Below are 16,573 nucleotides of genomic sequence, written 5' to 3'. Positions count from 1 at the left end.
TGTCCTTGCAATAAAGAGGATATCACTAACAAGAGGGAGCAATGAAGATAAAAAAGAAAAGGTTTCAAAATGAAGGCTGTGAAGTTTGTTTTTATGTGCATCCAAAGGCTATAAGATATTTACATAATTTGTACAAAATGGTAGTTATTTTGATGTACACATCAAAATGCTATAAGATATTTACATGAATATACAAAAAACAGAACCAAAACAGAATATTTTGAAGGAACTATTAATTTGAAGTTTCTTTTTAAGTTTCAATATGCTCAACTCTGTTAACAATGAGTTGCTTTTGATCCCAGACTGTGTGCAATCATTCAACCATTTGCTTCTTAATTTGAAGCCTGGACAATGCAACTAGACACTACTACACCTTGCCTGGTCCTAGGCTCCAAGCAATGGATAACACAGGTGTCATCAATAGGGTCACCTGGATAGAACAAGGGATAATAGCATATAAGGGCAACTTTTGGGGTTTAATATCAATAAAAGTAATATTTAAAAAAAATTCAAAAATAGGTTAATTTTTTAAAAATAATATCAATAAAGGGCAAAAGCACTGTTCATTATCTTCTTCTTGCCATTTGTTCACGAGTACTGCCGCCTCTGCCCATCTCCGCCTCCACCTCCGGCAACATTGCCGGAGGTGGCGGTGGCGACATTGGTGGTCATTTCTCTGCCCAATGTCGCCACCTCTGCCCACCTCCACCTCCACCTCCACCTCAGGCAATGTTGCCGGAGGTGGGTGGAGACAACGGTGGCGGCAGCAGCGCTGGGCAGAGGAATGACCACTAGCATCGTCGCCGCCACCTCTGTCTTCGGCCACCTCCGGCAACGTTGCCGGAGGCGAAGGCGAAGGTGACGATGGGCGACAGCGAATGGTGGTGGCAGGTGGCGGTGCTCTAAACAAATGACAAGAAGAATATGATAAACAGTGTTTTTGTCCTTTATTAATATTATTTTAAAAAAAATAATCTATTTTTTAAATTTTTTAAAAATATTACTTTTATTAATATTAAACTCCAAAAATTGCCCTTATACCCTATTACCCATTGAACAATGAAACGCAGCTTTGGACTGTTGGACCACGTCAAATCATCAATCATCATTTCCTTCCAACTTCACATCACATTAATATAAAAGAAGATAAGAGATTAAAAATAAAATTTTTGTGGCTTCCAACCTTCCAACCATTCACCCTTGCGGGTATTATGTAATCTCTCACACTCACCCAGGTCCCATAAATATGACAAAAGGCTCAAAATATATATGGAGAAGTATGGATACATCCGATGCAGAATTCTGAATTCCAGCCCCTCTACTAGTGGCCCTTCCCCTATAAACCACATTCTACCCGTGAATTTGACATCAATTCATGGTCATATGCATTCCCCCTTATTTTGGGCTATAAAATTCTGATCTAGGCTGATTGGTCATTCTCCCAAATATATATCAATACGATTATCGGCAACAATTCTTCTTCCTCTAGTGTCAGCGAGATGCTCAGCGTTGCTTCATTTGGATCTTTCGATCGATCCGTTCACACTCATTTTACATTGATGGCGATGAATACAAAATACATATTCTTCTCGTGTATAATGACCACATTCATGTTTTGATGAATTTGCCTTTTGTGTCCCTCCATCAATGGTTTGGTTGTTGTAATGAAAACTTCATTTCAGCTTTGAGGTGTGGAATTGGGACCGACCATTTTCGTGCATTCACGTCAGCTGCGACGTATACAGAGCTCAGACCCTTCAATAAATAGGAATGAAACGTGTTCGATGAAATGCGCTAGCTAACCATACCGATTTGAGACCAGAAGCAGACTCCTTTTTGGGGGAGAGGACTAAAATGGCAACTGAGAAAGTCGTACCCAACAGGCAGATTTTGCTCAAGGACTACGTCAGCGGGTTCCCAAAGGAGACGGACATGGTGCTGACATCCACCACAACGAGTTCCAAGGTTCCACCAGGGTCTGGAGCTGTGCTTCTGAAGAATATCTACTTGTCCTGTGACCCTTACATGCGAGGTCGCATGTCAAAGCCCATCTCTCAAAATTACGCTGATTCTTTCGTTCCTGGGTCGGTACGTTGTTAAGATCTCTGACCCCCCAATTTCCCAAATGCTGATTTCAAAGTTCTGATAGGGTGGGTCTTTTTTACTTTAAGCTTGAATTTATTTAAGCTTCGGATACTTCTTCTTGGATTGTTTCAGGTTATATATGGTTATGGTGTAGCTAAAGTGGTCGACTCAGAACACCCAGATCTCAAGGCTGGTGACTTGGTTTGGGGGATAACTGGATGGGAAGAGTTCAGTTTGGTCTCCAATCCGCGAAGATTACTTAAAATCAAACATACTGATGTGCCTCTTTCATATTACACTGGCATCCTGGGTGAGTTTATCTTTGTAATTTTGCTTCGTTCATTACTTGTTACACTTTGTGCTACGATAGAAGAGATTACATGTGTGTAGTTCAATTTTATGTTGTTTACCTTAAATTTTAGAAGCCAAATCCTGACTCCTGACTGGTTCTGACATTTTGATTGGTGAACCGTCGTGGCTAGTCATCCCATCATGATGATTATCAGAGAAAATTATGTTTAATGTTTTGGTTTTACTGGTTAGTTATTAACAATATATGTGACGATTAGTTGAATTATTTGGTTCCTGTACTACTTTTGGCTGTAACAGTTAGTCCTTACTGTTGTGGACACTTGCATTTTATTGACATAAAGCGGCTTAAGACCAACTACAGTAGATTTCCCTACTTCAACTTAACTTGACTAAGCCTTATCCCAGCTATATGGAGTCAGCTAAACTGTATTCTCCTGAGTCATTTCTCACAACCTGTCTGCCCTAGCCCTCCTAGACTCTGCAACTTGTAACAGATCACAGTAGATTTTCCTACCTCAGAAACTGAAATACCATATGACCTTAGCTTTTTTATGTTTAAACAGTTTCCTGGATACATTATTCCTTAATTCCCTAATTCCCTTGTTCCCCCACCCTTCATACTCCCGGCTAATAATCTGTTGGCTGTCTCTTATTTCATGAATGCAAACTATGGTTTGAACTTGGTCGATAAACTTGACATTGTTTCATTGTTTTGCAGGTATGCCAGGTCTTACAGCATATGTAGGATTTCATGAGATATGCTCTCCCAAGAAGGGGGAAACTGTCTATGTGTCAGCAGCATCAGGGGCTGTTGGGCAACTTGTTGGGCAGTTTGCAAAGTTGATGGGTTGCTATGTAGTTGGAAGTGCTGGTAGCAAAGAAAAGGTAAATATGCATGCATGATGGATTATGGTCTTACAGAGGATATATGCTACTACCCTTTTTACTCATCCTCAAGCTGCTAAAACCTTCAGGTTGACCTCTTGAAGAATAAGTTTGGGTTTGATGATGCTTTTAACTATAAAGAGGAGCATGATCTAAATGCAGCCCTGAAACGGTTAGTATTCTCATTCACCAATGAGATGTCTCTCTTATACTACCTTTGTTTCTTTTATCCATTCTTTTTATCACATCTTATACTGCCTTTATTTGTGCCACCCTTTTACTTAGCAAAAAAAAAAAAAAGAAAGCACAACAATGTCATGGTGGGAAGAAGGTACTGTGGCATGTTCTACCATTAGTGTGGGACAGATCAGCGTCAATACATCAAAAAACTTGTTCTGATGATTGCAACCATACAGTCATTTGCATTTTTCAGACAAGGAGTTAAAGCATCATAAATAGTCTGCAGAAAAGTCAAGACCATATATACTTGCCTTCGTCTGAACAAGTTGATATTTGAAACAAGATTTTCTTGTACAATCATTAAATGATAGTCCAACATCTCAGGTATTTTCACAATAGGCAAACAAGATGGTTTCTAATAATAGCTTCCTCCCTTCACAAAACTGCAAACTGAGTCCTTAAAATCATCATGTTGAAGAAGTCACTGATTATGTAACTGTCCAGGAACTTAATTGAGTTCACAATCAGATATCAAGCTAAGCAATAATTTCAGTCTCATAAGATTGATTTTATGCTATTTCTTCATCATGACCCATGACCTGCTAAATGTCACTAAATGGTTTTGAGGCCATGGAATACATAAGAAGCTGATGTTTCCCTGTGTGTCAGTGTAATCTTCAAGCATTCAATCATCACTTGCTCAAGCTTGAGACTGTACATAATTACTTTTGTTCCCATGGCCCTCCAGTTTATACTTAAAGTAGCTATCTGTTTCATTTCCCCTCATAAATATTTCACATTAGTTCTTCTCCATGTTTATCACTGTAATTGCTAAATTTTATATAGTAAAAAAACATGTTTTAAGATCTTTTTTCTGTTTACTTATTTATTTTTATTTATTCCTTAGCTATTTAAATGAGAATGCCTATGCAGAAGAGTGAAAGGAAGAGACCCTCCTCAGGGTGAAGTTCTTTTGAGTATTTGATGGTTAATGGCATCATAGCCCACCATTATAGCTTCAACATAAGGAATCTCCTACGCATAAAAATTAACTCTTTTGAATGATCCTATTGATCATATTGATGAATGTGAATAAACCCTAGTTCATTCTAGGTTAAAGCAGAGAAGAAGGAAGAAGAAAGAAAAGAGAAAGGAGAAGAATGTTCGGCTAGACTAGAAGAGAAAAAAGTGAAAGTCTCACTCTCCTAGCCGACCCACTTGACTTTTATTCATAAAACTTAAGTTACAAGAAAGACAATGTTGTCCCTCATAGAAGATGGGACACATAACTTAAATTCAGATACAATAGACATTTCACTTTCAATAAGATACACCAGAATGACCAAAATACCCCTGACTCGAGCATTCTAACGCTCCCCCTCAAGCTGGAGAGTATATATCATATAGTCCCAGCTTGTTACAAATGTAATCTATTCTTCCCCGAGACAATCCTTTTGTGAAGAGATCTGCCCACTGATTTCCTGAGCTCACATGAGATGTAGTTATTACCCCACTTATCACTTTCTCTCTCACAAAGTGACAATCCACCTCAATATGTTTAGTTCTTTCATGGAAGACAGGATTGGATGAGATGTGAACAGCAGCTTGATTATCACAGTATAGTTTCATGGGTTTGTCAATTGAGAAACCCATCTCCTGTAGTAGGTTCTTTAGCCATACTAGTTCACATGTGGTATGGGCCATAGCCCTGTATTTTGCTTCCGCACTTCTTGCCACCACTGTTTGCTTCTTGCTCTTCCATGTTACAAGATTGCCACCTAGAAATGTACAATACCCTATGGTTGGCCTCCTATCTGATATAGAGCCAGCCCAATCAGCATCTATGTACCCTACTATCTCAAGAGTTCCTCCCTTTTGGTATAACAAACAACGACCTGGAGCACCCTTTAGGTACCTAACAATTCTCAGAACAGCTTCCTAGTGAGGAACCCGGGGATGTTGCATAAATTGACTGACCACACTCACAGCAAATGATATATCTGGTCGGGTAATGGTCAGATAGTTCAACTTTCCCACCAACCTTCTGTATCTTCCAGGATCATCAAACTCTTCACCTGCATCCACACTTAGCTTGGCATTGAGTTTCATAGGAGTCTCTGCTGGTTTAGCACCTAACAACCCTGTTTCTTCAAGTAGATCAAGAACATATTTCCTCTGACATAGGTTGATCCCTTGTTTTGACCTTGCAACTTCTATTCCTAAGAAGTACTTTAGCTTCTCCAGATCTTTCGTATTGAAGTGATCTTGTAAGAATTTTTTCAGTCTATCAATTCCATTGCTATCACTTCCAGTTATGACAATATCATCCACATACACGACTAGCAAGATTTTTCCATCTTTTGAGTTATAGCTGAACACAAAATGATCAACCTGATACTGTTCCATCCGAAAGGCCTTCACCACTTCACCGAACCTGCCGAACCATGCACGAGGAGATTGTTTCAATCCATAGATTGCCTTTTTGAGCCTACACACCTTACCAGCCTCCCCATGAGCAACAAACCCTGGTGGTTGCTCCATATACACCTCCTCAACAAGATCACCATGTAGAAAGGCATTTTTTATGTCAAGTTGTAGGAGAGGCCAATCATACATAGCAGCCAATGAGATCAACACCTGAACTGAACCAATTTTAGCCACAGGAGAGAATGTCTTTATATAGTCCACACCATATAACTAAGAATAGCCCTTGGCCACCAACCGTGCTTTCAATCGTTCCACACTGCCATCAGGAAGATGCTTCACTGTATAGACCCATTTACACCCAACAGTGTGCTTACCAGGAGGAAGGGTGGTGAGTTCCCACGTGTGATTATGTTGTAGAGCAGAGTTCTTCTTCCATGGCTTGCCTCCACCCTGGGGAGGTAAGGGCTTCCTGTACAGTCTTGGGAATGGGAACCGATGAGAGTAATGATATAAACTTGCAATGAGAAGCAGAAAGGTGAGCAGTGGAAACATAGTCTGAAATGGGATGAGAAGTACAAGTACGTTTACCTTTCTGCAAAGCAATAGGAAGATCAAGATCTGAGGGAGAAGGGGCAGTAGCAGGATCTTTCGACAGGTGCTGAAGTGGAGGAGGGGCCGAAGCACTTCTGCGGGTATACACTTGAGTAATTGGCGGCCTCTCTGTAGTAACAGGCATATGATGTGCATCTGCAGTAGGAATGGGAGCTACGGGAAGAGGGTCCATAACCGGTACAGGAAGAGGAACCACAGAGGGAGAAGAAGAGACCCCGACATCTGAGAAAAATGGAACTGATTCAAAGAAGGTGACATCGGAGCACACAAACGATTTATGAAATTTTGGGTTATAACACTTATACCCTTTCTGAGTCGTCGAGTAGCCAAGAAAAATACACTTCGTAGCTCGAGCATCTAACTTGTCTACTCCAGGCCCCAAGTGTTGAACAAAACAAACACAACCAAAGACTCTTGGGGTGAGAGGAAAGGGAGACAAAGTGGGAAACAACACGGAGAAAGGGGATTGACTTCCAAGGATTGACATGGGCATCCGATTTATCAAAAAACAGGATGTAAGAACAACATCACTCCAAAAATGGTTTGGGACATGCATATTGATCATCAAGGACCGAGCAGTTTCAAGAAGATGTCTATTTTTCCGTTCAGCTACACCGTTTTGTTGTGGGGTGTAGGCACAAGAAGTTTGATGAATTATTCCATGATGTTCTAGGTATTGCTGAAATGGTGAGGAGATGTATTCTTTGGCATTATCGGAGCGAAGTATTTTCGAATGAACACCAAATTGAGTGCGTATTTCAGCATGGAATTTCTGAAAAATAGAGAACAATTCACTACGGTCTTTCATAAGGTAGATCCATGTCATCATTGAAAAGTCATCAACAAAGATTACAAAGTACTTAAACCCATTGTATGACACAACTTTAACTGGACCCATACATCAGAATGAACTAAAGCAAAGGGACTAGAGACACGACTATCAATTCTTGGACTAAATGAGACTCGATGATGTTTTCCCAACTGACATGACTCACAATCTAACGATGAAAGATGACTCAACGAAGGGACTAGCAGCTTCAAAGACTTGAGAGAGGGATGACCGAGTCTGTAGTGCCATTGGAGAGGAGTAAGAGACGATTGAAAAGCCACTGGGGGGCCACCACCATCAAGGTAATACAAACCACTTGCTTCATGCCCTCCACCAATCTTCTTCCCCGTCTTGAGATCCTGAAACACACAAGAAGAAGGATAGAAGGTTACAGAACAATCAAGAGACTTGGTTAATCTGCTAACAGACATAAGATTAAACGGAAACTTAGGAACATATAAAACAGATGATAAAGACATGGAGGAGAAATCAACATCACCAACACCACAAATAGGAGATGTAGAACCATTAGCAAGAGTAACTGGCTGAGATGTGGAGGAGCGAGAAAGGGAAGAAAATACATCAAGAGTCCCAGACATATGGTCCAAGGCTCCGGAATCAATGATCCAGGGTGAGGCTTTGGAAGCCAAGCAAGCCATACTTGAATGGGCAAGTGTAGCTGTGTTCTGCTGAGATGTTTGAAGGAACTACTCATACACTGCTCGTGGTACACTCACCATTTTCTGCCCGGAAGCACAAGCGGGTGTGGAGGGGGTTGGGACAGTTTGCTGGCTTTCAGTAATGGTGCCACTACTCTTAGATGTAGCATGGTTAGCCCAAGTGTTGGGTGGACCACGCAAATCATAACAGAAAGTAACTGTGTGCCCCTCTAAGCCACAATGTGTACATTTTCTCTGAGCATTACTCCTTCCTCTTTCACGGCCTCCCCCTGACTCTTGGCCTCCAGTCCGGCCACTAGCCCGGTTAAATATGTATCCACCACGGTTGCTTGGAGGGCCATTGCTGCCACCACCACTTCTACTTTCACGGCCACTCCCTTTAGTCACTACCAAACCAGATCTATCAGAGAAGGAAGAATGTTCCACCGGCTCAATGGATGTCCTTTTGAGACGGGCAAAAACTTCTTCAAGTGAAGGGAGAGCTGATCCCCCCAATATTTGTGCTCTGACAGGCTCATACTCAACCTTCAAGCCCACAAGAAACCTAGTCACATCAAGCTATTCACATTGCTTTTGTTGGATCTGGACATCTGATGTTAGAGGGTGATACACATTTAGCTCATTGCGGATGTTTCTCAAACTTGCATAGTACTCCTCTAAGCTTTGACTTCCTTGCTTCAAATTGAAGTACTCTTGGTACAACTGATATACCCTAGTTGTGTTGTCTTGTCCAGAGTACAACTTTTTAGCATGATCCCAGATCTCTTTGGCTGTATCTAGGAACATGAAGTTCACACTAATCTTTGGTTCCATGCTGTTTCAAAGCCATGTCATTATCTGTGCATCATCTTGTTCTCAATCACTGAACCCAGGAGAATTAGAGGAAGGTTTCTCCTCCCTCACATGTTTTACTTTCCTCTTGGCCTTCAAGAACACCTCCACAGATTTTGCCCATGGTACATAGTTCTCACCATTCAACTTGATGGATGTCATTTGAACACTTATATAATCTGAAGAAAGCATGATTTTGGTTTTGTTGTCATTCCCATCTACGGAAGAAGCCATCTCCATTATTTCACCTTCAAGTATACAACACAACCACACACTCTTTCACACGGCTTATCTCACTTATAGCACCACCAAACCCAGCTTTAAATACACATTACACACCACACACTAAGGCTGAAATCACTTAGTCTTCACATCAAACACCTGGGCTGCACATTGCAAAACCATTCACCACCACACACCAAGACTGAAATCACTCAGTCTTCACATCAAACACCTGGGCTGCACACTGCAAAACCATTCACCACCACACACTAAGGCTGAAATCGCTCAGTCTTCACATCAAACACTTGGGTTGTACACTGCAGAACTGATTACACACAAGGTCTAGGACCCAACCACCACTACCACCAATCACCACGACACAACCACCACCGAACTACTGCTGTTGTGAACCTCAGCAGTCGACAACTCTTCTTTCAACATACATATGAAGAGGAATGCAGAGGAATACGACTGAAATGCATATCAGTCACACCAAGCATCACCACAACCAACTTTTGAAGCAACAAGATAACATTTACAGTCCCTTACTTGGGCAAACAACAGTAGTGTTCATACCTGTCCACATTCAGCCCTCTTCGATACTGAATAGAGGGTTTAGTATACCACTTCAACGACCACCACAGCAACGACTGGAGGCATTCTCACCTCCAGACCCACAAAACGACAACTCCTTTTCAGCCCCTTATCGAACCTCCACTTAGGTCAATCGAAAATGAAGAAAACGACTGTGAAAGTTGACGGCGAACCCAGAAAGAGAACAGCAACAAGAAAAAAAATAAGGATACGACCTTACAGCTCTGATACCATGTGAATAAACCCTAGTTCATTCTAGGTTAAAGTAGAGAAGAAGGAAGAAGAAAGAAAAGAGAAAGAAGGAGAAGAATGTTTGGCCAGACTAGAAGAGAGAAAAGTGAAAGTCTCACACTCCTAGCCGACCCATTTGACTTTTATTCATAAAACTTAAGTTACAAGAAAGACAATGTTGTTCCTCATAGAAGATGGGACACATAACTTAAACTCAGATACAATAGACATTTCACTTTCAATAAGATACACCAGAATGACCAAAATACCCCTGACTCGAGCATTCTAACAATGATGTTTCCTGGCATACATGAAATTCCTTGAAGAATTTTCCCTTGACTTTCTTTTTCTCTCTTAGGGGGTGTTCTTGTTTTGGATTTGGAGAGGGAGGAAAGTTGGTCAATGGGATTTTGGTTCCCATTGACCAAGAATCCCATGTTCTTTTTTCAGCTTTATGTGGGGACCAGGGAAAGTTTATTTTCCTGGGTATCATGATTCCGGGTAATTGCATTTACCCAGGTAAATAACTTACCAAAAAGCGAATGGGGCCTTATTGTCTATCAAGCCAAAATAACCTTAGGGAAATTATACTAAGTTGGCCTGAAGAAGTAGATGTATGAAGAGATTAAGATACGGTTAAAGCCTCAGCATTATCCTTAGATAGACACCATGTTGGTTTGGGGTAGATATCCCCTTAGCCAGTTAGGGACCTCAAATAATAGGTGTGACTCTCTTTTCTGCTATTTCTAGGAAGATATTTTCCATTCGACCATCATGATGCAATTAATCATCATATTGTAATAACTATTTCTCTGCACGCAATTCCATTCTTATTTTCTTTTTGGTGACAAAAGGTGTTTTCCGGAAGGCATAGACATTTACTTTGAGAATGTGGGGGGACGCATGCTTGATGCTGTGCTTTTAAACATGAAAGTCCATGGTCGGATTGCAGTTTGTGGATTGATATCTCAGTACAACCTCCATGAGCAGGAAGGTGTACATAACTTATTTTGCGTTATCACGAAGCGCATTCGAATGCAAGGGTTTATTGAGCCTGATCACAAACACTTGTATCCACAGTTCCTTGAGCTGGCTGTTCAGTATATAAGGGAAGGGAAGATAGTCTACGTTGAAGATATTGCTGAAGGCCTGGAAAATGCCCCCTCTGCTTTGATTGGACTCTTCTCAGGTCGGAATGTTGGAAAGCAAGTTGTTCGTATTGCTCATGAGTAGTGCACGAAAATAGACTCACCTCTAAATGGTTTTGAATAAATATAGCATTTAAGTGATGTATCAGCCAGTAGAACTCTACTGTTTCAAGTTGTGAACCAGGATATCTTGTGAGTGAATATGCTTGTAATTTTGTAGTTAGTAATGACGATTGACGAACAGAGGTGAATTTACACCCTTTAAAAAGCACTTGGGCTATGTTTGGTTTGAAGGAAAATGGAGGGAAAGGTAGGGAAACCTATACAAGGTTTGTAAAGGTTTCCCCACCTTTTCCTATTTTTTTCTTTAAACCAAACACAGCGCTATATATATATATATATATGTCTAGAAATTTTCTCCTTTTTTTATTTTTTAGTATCTGATGAATGGAATTCATGGATTTTATCCATTCTTGGCCACGTCGAATGGCTTTTTAAGAGCTATATTTTAACCAATCAAGTATGTCCCATTTCCACTCCCAGGTTTGAAGTGGACCTAGAATCACTCACGATCTAAGTTGTGATATAATAGCGAAACATACTAACAAATAGGACTTTTGCTCTGCTCTATATTTCCCTAACCCAGTTTAATGACAACTTCTTTCCGTTCCAAGTGAGAATAGAGGGGACATTTAGGCTGTGTTTGGTTTGAAAGAAAAGATAGGGAAAGGAAGGGAAAAATAGGGAAACCTTTACCTGTCTTTCCCTTCTTTTTCCTACCTTTTCCTTCAAAGTTTAAACCAAACATAGTCTTAGAGATTTAAAGCTCGAGAGCTTGATCTTTCTCAGTTTAATGTGAAAACTGAAGGACCATTTGAGCTAAACGTGAAAACAAAGGGGCCTTGATTGTGGATAAAGCTTGACATTAAAATAGAGGCAGACCCAACTTCTTCACACCAAACATATTGGACTTCTCTCCCTCTCAACGCTTTTGCTGTGCTTTTAGGATCGAGTTTGTTTTTGAAGAGATCGGCTTCAGTCAGTGTAAAGTCTGTTCGAACAGCCTTTACAATCTTACAGCAGGAATATCTAAGTAATTATGTACTTTACTACATGAGGAGATATTCCCAATGCAACATGATAAAGGCTGTTTGAAGGTTTTGCACTGACTGAAGTCGAGTTCATTTTTGGACTCTAGTTTCAAGGGTCAACATGTCACAGGCACCAGTTTTAGGGACCCGTGAAGCTATGTTAGAGGTATGTATTTGGCTCTACATTTAACATAAAACAAGTGTTCCGCCCCAGTCTCTTTCTTAAGTACAAAATAGGGGTTTCGATCCATTCTTTTCTTCTTTTCTATAAATAAATATAGAACATTGCTTTTAAGAGAGAGAAAAAAAATTGGATTCCATGAAGTTGATCCTTACAGGTGGAGAAGATGATGGGTAACGTTGCTTTTCAGAGGGCGTTTGTATTCCAAAATGATAGAGATTTGATTTCATAATTTGGTTTGCTAATGATATTAAATTTAAAAGACGTTTCCTAATAATTGTAGAAGTTCTTGAATGGCGTTGTGAGGGTTTATAGAAATTTTGGAACAGCAACGATTTTTCAGGTATGTCGTTCAACAAACTTGAGATTTTTCGCAATTTTTTTCATAATTTGGTCGGCTCTTAATTTGGTCGCAATATTACTTTTTTTATAACTAGGGTGCCGAAAGGTGAAATTTTATGAACCCTAATATGATACTGTGTTTGCTATTACTGTTAACAATGATAATTTATTAAATTTAATTAATAGTTGTTAATGAATATTAAATTCAATATAATTCAAAGTTAATTAATGGTAAATTATTAGTAGAAATTTTATGTTAATTTACTAATAATTAGTATAAAAAATTGCTAAAAATAACAGTTAATTCATAGAATATTTATTATAGCACCACCTTTTAAGTACAACTTTTGAAATTTAATTTTCAAGAAATTAATTATTAGAGTTAATTAAATATTTAGGAAATTAATTTTCTGGAAATTAAATATTCCAGAAACATAATCAGAATTAAATATTTTCTGAAAATAAATTTGTGAAAATTAAGTATTTCATTAAATTAAATATCACAATTAAACAATTTTCTGAAAACAATTAAATAAATACCTGAAAATATATTTCTGAAAACAATTTTCTGTTGAATTACTGTAATTATATAATCTGAAGAATAATTTAATAATTATTGTTATTCTAAATATTAAGTAATTTAATTATAATTTAATTATAATGTAAACAATTTAATGATAATTCTCTGAAACGAATATAATTTTGGTAAATTAATTTTCTGAAAAATCGTTTAATAAATTATTGTTATTCAACAGAGGGAGTTGCATGATAGACCAGAGAAGCAAAGATTTGCGAATTACAAGACCGAAAACGAGTCTTTAGGGTTTTTAAGGAGGGTAAATTTGGTTAAAAAAACTTCACCTTTTATTCCGCTATTTGATTTTTGCAATTTGTTTCAAGACATATCTGATTTGTCGATCGATTAGCAAAACTTATATTATTATTATTTTTTTCTTTTTGTTGTAAAAATCCCAATTAACAATAGGTCTCCAATAATAATTGAATATGTCTCTTGTATTAATGTCATTGAGAACTAACAGCATGGGAAAATGACTAGAACTCCAAATTCCTCAGAAGAAAACTCCGCAGATTTATATGAGACGGGAGGATCATTTTGTTGCTTGAAATATTTGGATGCAGCTCTCAAAACCTTTTGATAGTCCATCCCTAAAGAATTGAAACAAAATGATGAGATCAAAAAGAAACGAAATTAAATAACCCCAAACTCTCATTGGATCAAATCAACAATCAATCGTCATTTGATGCAACCGGTTTCCACAAATATTTTAATTTCTTGATTTGGGTATTTCTCAGCTAAAATGTAATGAATGGGATTAAACATAATCAACTGAAAAAAAAAGCTTGAGAAACCAACTCAAGCTAATTAAAAAAAAAAAAAAAAACAAGAAATCAATCATTTTCAAAGATCGAGCCCCGGCTCTAAAACTGTTCATCTCAACTTCCATTTCTTAGAGTGTCAAGTCAAATGATGATTGGATATTTTATTGGGGTTTTTGTTCATTGTAATTTTGATAGTTCTTGAGATGATGTCTAATGTGGGCGGATTTGGCCCCTTGGCCAAAGCGATGGAGTTCAACCTGGCGACTTGCCACCTCGTTCGCATCTTAGGGCAGCTTGCAATACTTCGTCCAAGGCTGACCTGTGGCACTTTGTCACTAGGAGTGGCAACAAGCCGAGCTTTTCATGAGCTATTCGAGTTCGGCTCGTGAGGCTTGCGAGCCGGCTCGAATATATATAATAAAATTATAGAAAATAATATATATAATAAAAATATTATAATTATTATTTTTTTAAATATCAAATAAAAAATATTTTTATATATAATTTTTTAATTTTATAAAATATTTTTTCTTAAAATCGAGCTCGAGCCGAACCGAGCTCAAGCTTATGAATTTTTGACTCGAGCCTTATAGAACAATCTCAAGTCGAGCTTGAGCCTGATAGTATTCGACTTGGCTCGAATCCACCCTTTCATCACCAGCTGAAGTAACCTTGATGTGAGGAGCGACCTCCTTTGAGGGCATGCTGACCTGATTGAGGTCTAGGTGGTGACCTGCGAGATGTTCTCGCCGATCAATCCGGCATGCATATCTTGACACCCCTGGGTTTCTTGGAAGTTAGCCCCCGTACCGAATCTTCTAGAGGAAACCGAACAAGGCGGGAAGACTGGTCTACGTGCACAGCTACCTCCGAGGACTTCAGGCCGGTTAGGTACGTCCTCCCAGAATCTCGGACATGGTGTGTGAAGCCCACGCCAAGCAACGCCTATATATAGGCCTCACCTCCAACCTCACAAAAAGAAGGTACGCGCAATTTACTAGCTCTCTTGCACTCAAGAATCACTAGCTCGCACAATCAATTACTAACATAGGCATCGGAGTGACCACGCCAGGTTAGCCACCCCAGGTCCTCTAACACTGATTCCTAGTAGGCCCCTCTGAAGAACTACACAGCTCGACACTCGAACAACCTTCTAATTCAGCCTAATCAACTCGACATCCAAGCTGCCTTTCAGCAAGAATTCTCCAATTCAACCTCTAAATCATTAGCCACCAGGAAATAGTCAAAACAACAGGGTTTTACTAAAATGCACCTCATCAATGTCTTTGTAGAGGTTCGTTCTTTTGAGGGGTAAGGATTTACATCCCCCTCCTAGATAGGTATGTTTTTTCTGTTATTAATAAATTTCATGGTGGCCGGTGGCCCGCCCCTGCATATTAAAATTTGGGACAAAAAAAAAAATAAAATTAGAAAAATGTGTGGAGATATCTGCTGCACTAATATTCCGTAAGAGAATTCCACATTCTTCTTAGCCTTCTTCTTGGAGGATGCAATGGTAGCATGCAAGTTATTCTACTAATAAGAGAATAGAGGGTATTGTACCATGGCTGTGCCTCATTTCATTTGGCTCCAGAACACACCATAGAGAAAATTCGTTCTTTTATGCTCCAGCAGTGTGTTTTGGGTTGAACTACAGTGGGTTTTGGAATTAAATATATCACAAAATTTGAACCACACCAAAATCTTGTGTTTTAAAACCCACCAACACTCATAAAACAATGGCCATAGTTATCTAATGTGGTGCGTAGCAGTATAAATTCATTGAATTTGAACCGGATAAGAAGATTTCAATATCCAAATTCAATTCGATATCCAATGGATGTTGAAAATCAATGTTTAAATTTGAATTCAATTAAATATTCAAATATTTGATTCAATTCGAATTCAATCGCGTTATTATTTTAGGTAATTATTAAATATATGGAATAAATATTTTATTTATACAAAGTATATAAATATATAAATATATAAATTATTTAAATATTTTTATATATTATATATAAAGTTATTACAAGAAATATAAATGAAACATTCAACAAAAATAAAGGTAATTTCACCTGTGATCTAATTAAGGGTTTTAAAACCGAACCAGACAACGAATCGGTCAGGGGTCCGGTTCTTGGGTCGAATGGATGGCCCATTTTGACAAAAAAATAAAAAATAAAAAAAAAACGGCCAAACTGTTGGATGGGTCGAATGGTTCAACCACCCGGGTCAATGGTTTACTGACCAACTCAATGGTTTTTGGCGAAATAATGGTTCTGGGGTAAATCGGAACCGGTCACCTGACTGGTTTCTGGTTTTTCCGGTCCCACTATCCTGTCCGGTCCAGTTTTGAAAACAATGAATCTAATCCTAATTTTATCCAAATTAAATTCCTAACTAACAACCTTAATCTTAACCCAACATATATATCAAGAGTTGATATTAGCATGTTAGTTCCAAAAATATCTCAACGAGAACTTAATTAAACCAACAACCATATAGGCTGGAACACCAAAATTGGTGCTCATAACAAAAATTCAAATTCGGTTACATATTATCTTTCCTATACCAGCAAA

The 16,573-nt window shown here is 38.7% G+C and overlaps 1 protein-coding gene across 1 annotated transcript; it reads left to right on the top strand.

Moving 5' to 3' along the window:
- Positions 1-1,171: 1,171 nt before the first annotated feature.
- Positions 1,172-11,304, top strand: LOC104586797 (2-alkenal reductase (NADP(+)-dependent)-like). The gene is made up of 5 exons (XM_010244150.2): positions 1,172-2,088; positions 2,218-2,395; positions 3,116-3,282; positions 3,372-3,454; positions 10,743-11,304. The coding sequence occupies exons 1-5, from the start codon at positions 1,855-1,857 to the stop codon at positions 11,119-11,121; spliced, it is 1,041 nt and encodes a 346-aa protein (XP_010242452.1). The 5' UTR covers positions 1,172-1,854; the 3' UTR covers positions 11,122-11,304.
- Positions 11,305-16,573: the final 5,269 nt, after the last annotated feature.

The sequence above is a fragment of the Nelumbo nucifera genome, chromosome 1, assembly GCF_055504915.1.
Source record: "Nelumbo nucifera cultivar China Antique chromosome 1, China Antique-T2T, whole genome shotgun sequence".
Lineage (NCBI taxonomy): Eukaryota > Viridiplantae > Streptophyta > Magnoliopsida > Proteales > Nelumbonaceae > Nelumbo > Nelumbo nucifera.
This window is presented reverse-complemented; position numbering and strand designations above follow the sequence as displayed.

Coding starts and splice junctions, on each gene's coding strand:
- LOC104586797 (XM_010244150.2), top strand. CDS start 1,855: ATGGCAACTGAGAAAGTCGTACCCAACAGGCAGATTTTGCTCAAGGAC. Junction 2,396..3,115: donor ATATTACACTGGCATCCTGG/GTGAGTTTATCT, acceptor ATTGTTTTGCAG/GTATGCCAGGTCTTACAGCA. Junction 3,455..10,742: donor CTAAATGCAGCCCTGAAACG/GTTAGTATTCTC, acceptor TGGTGACAAAAG/GTGTTTTCCGGAAGGCATAG.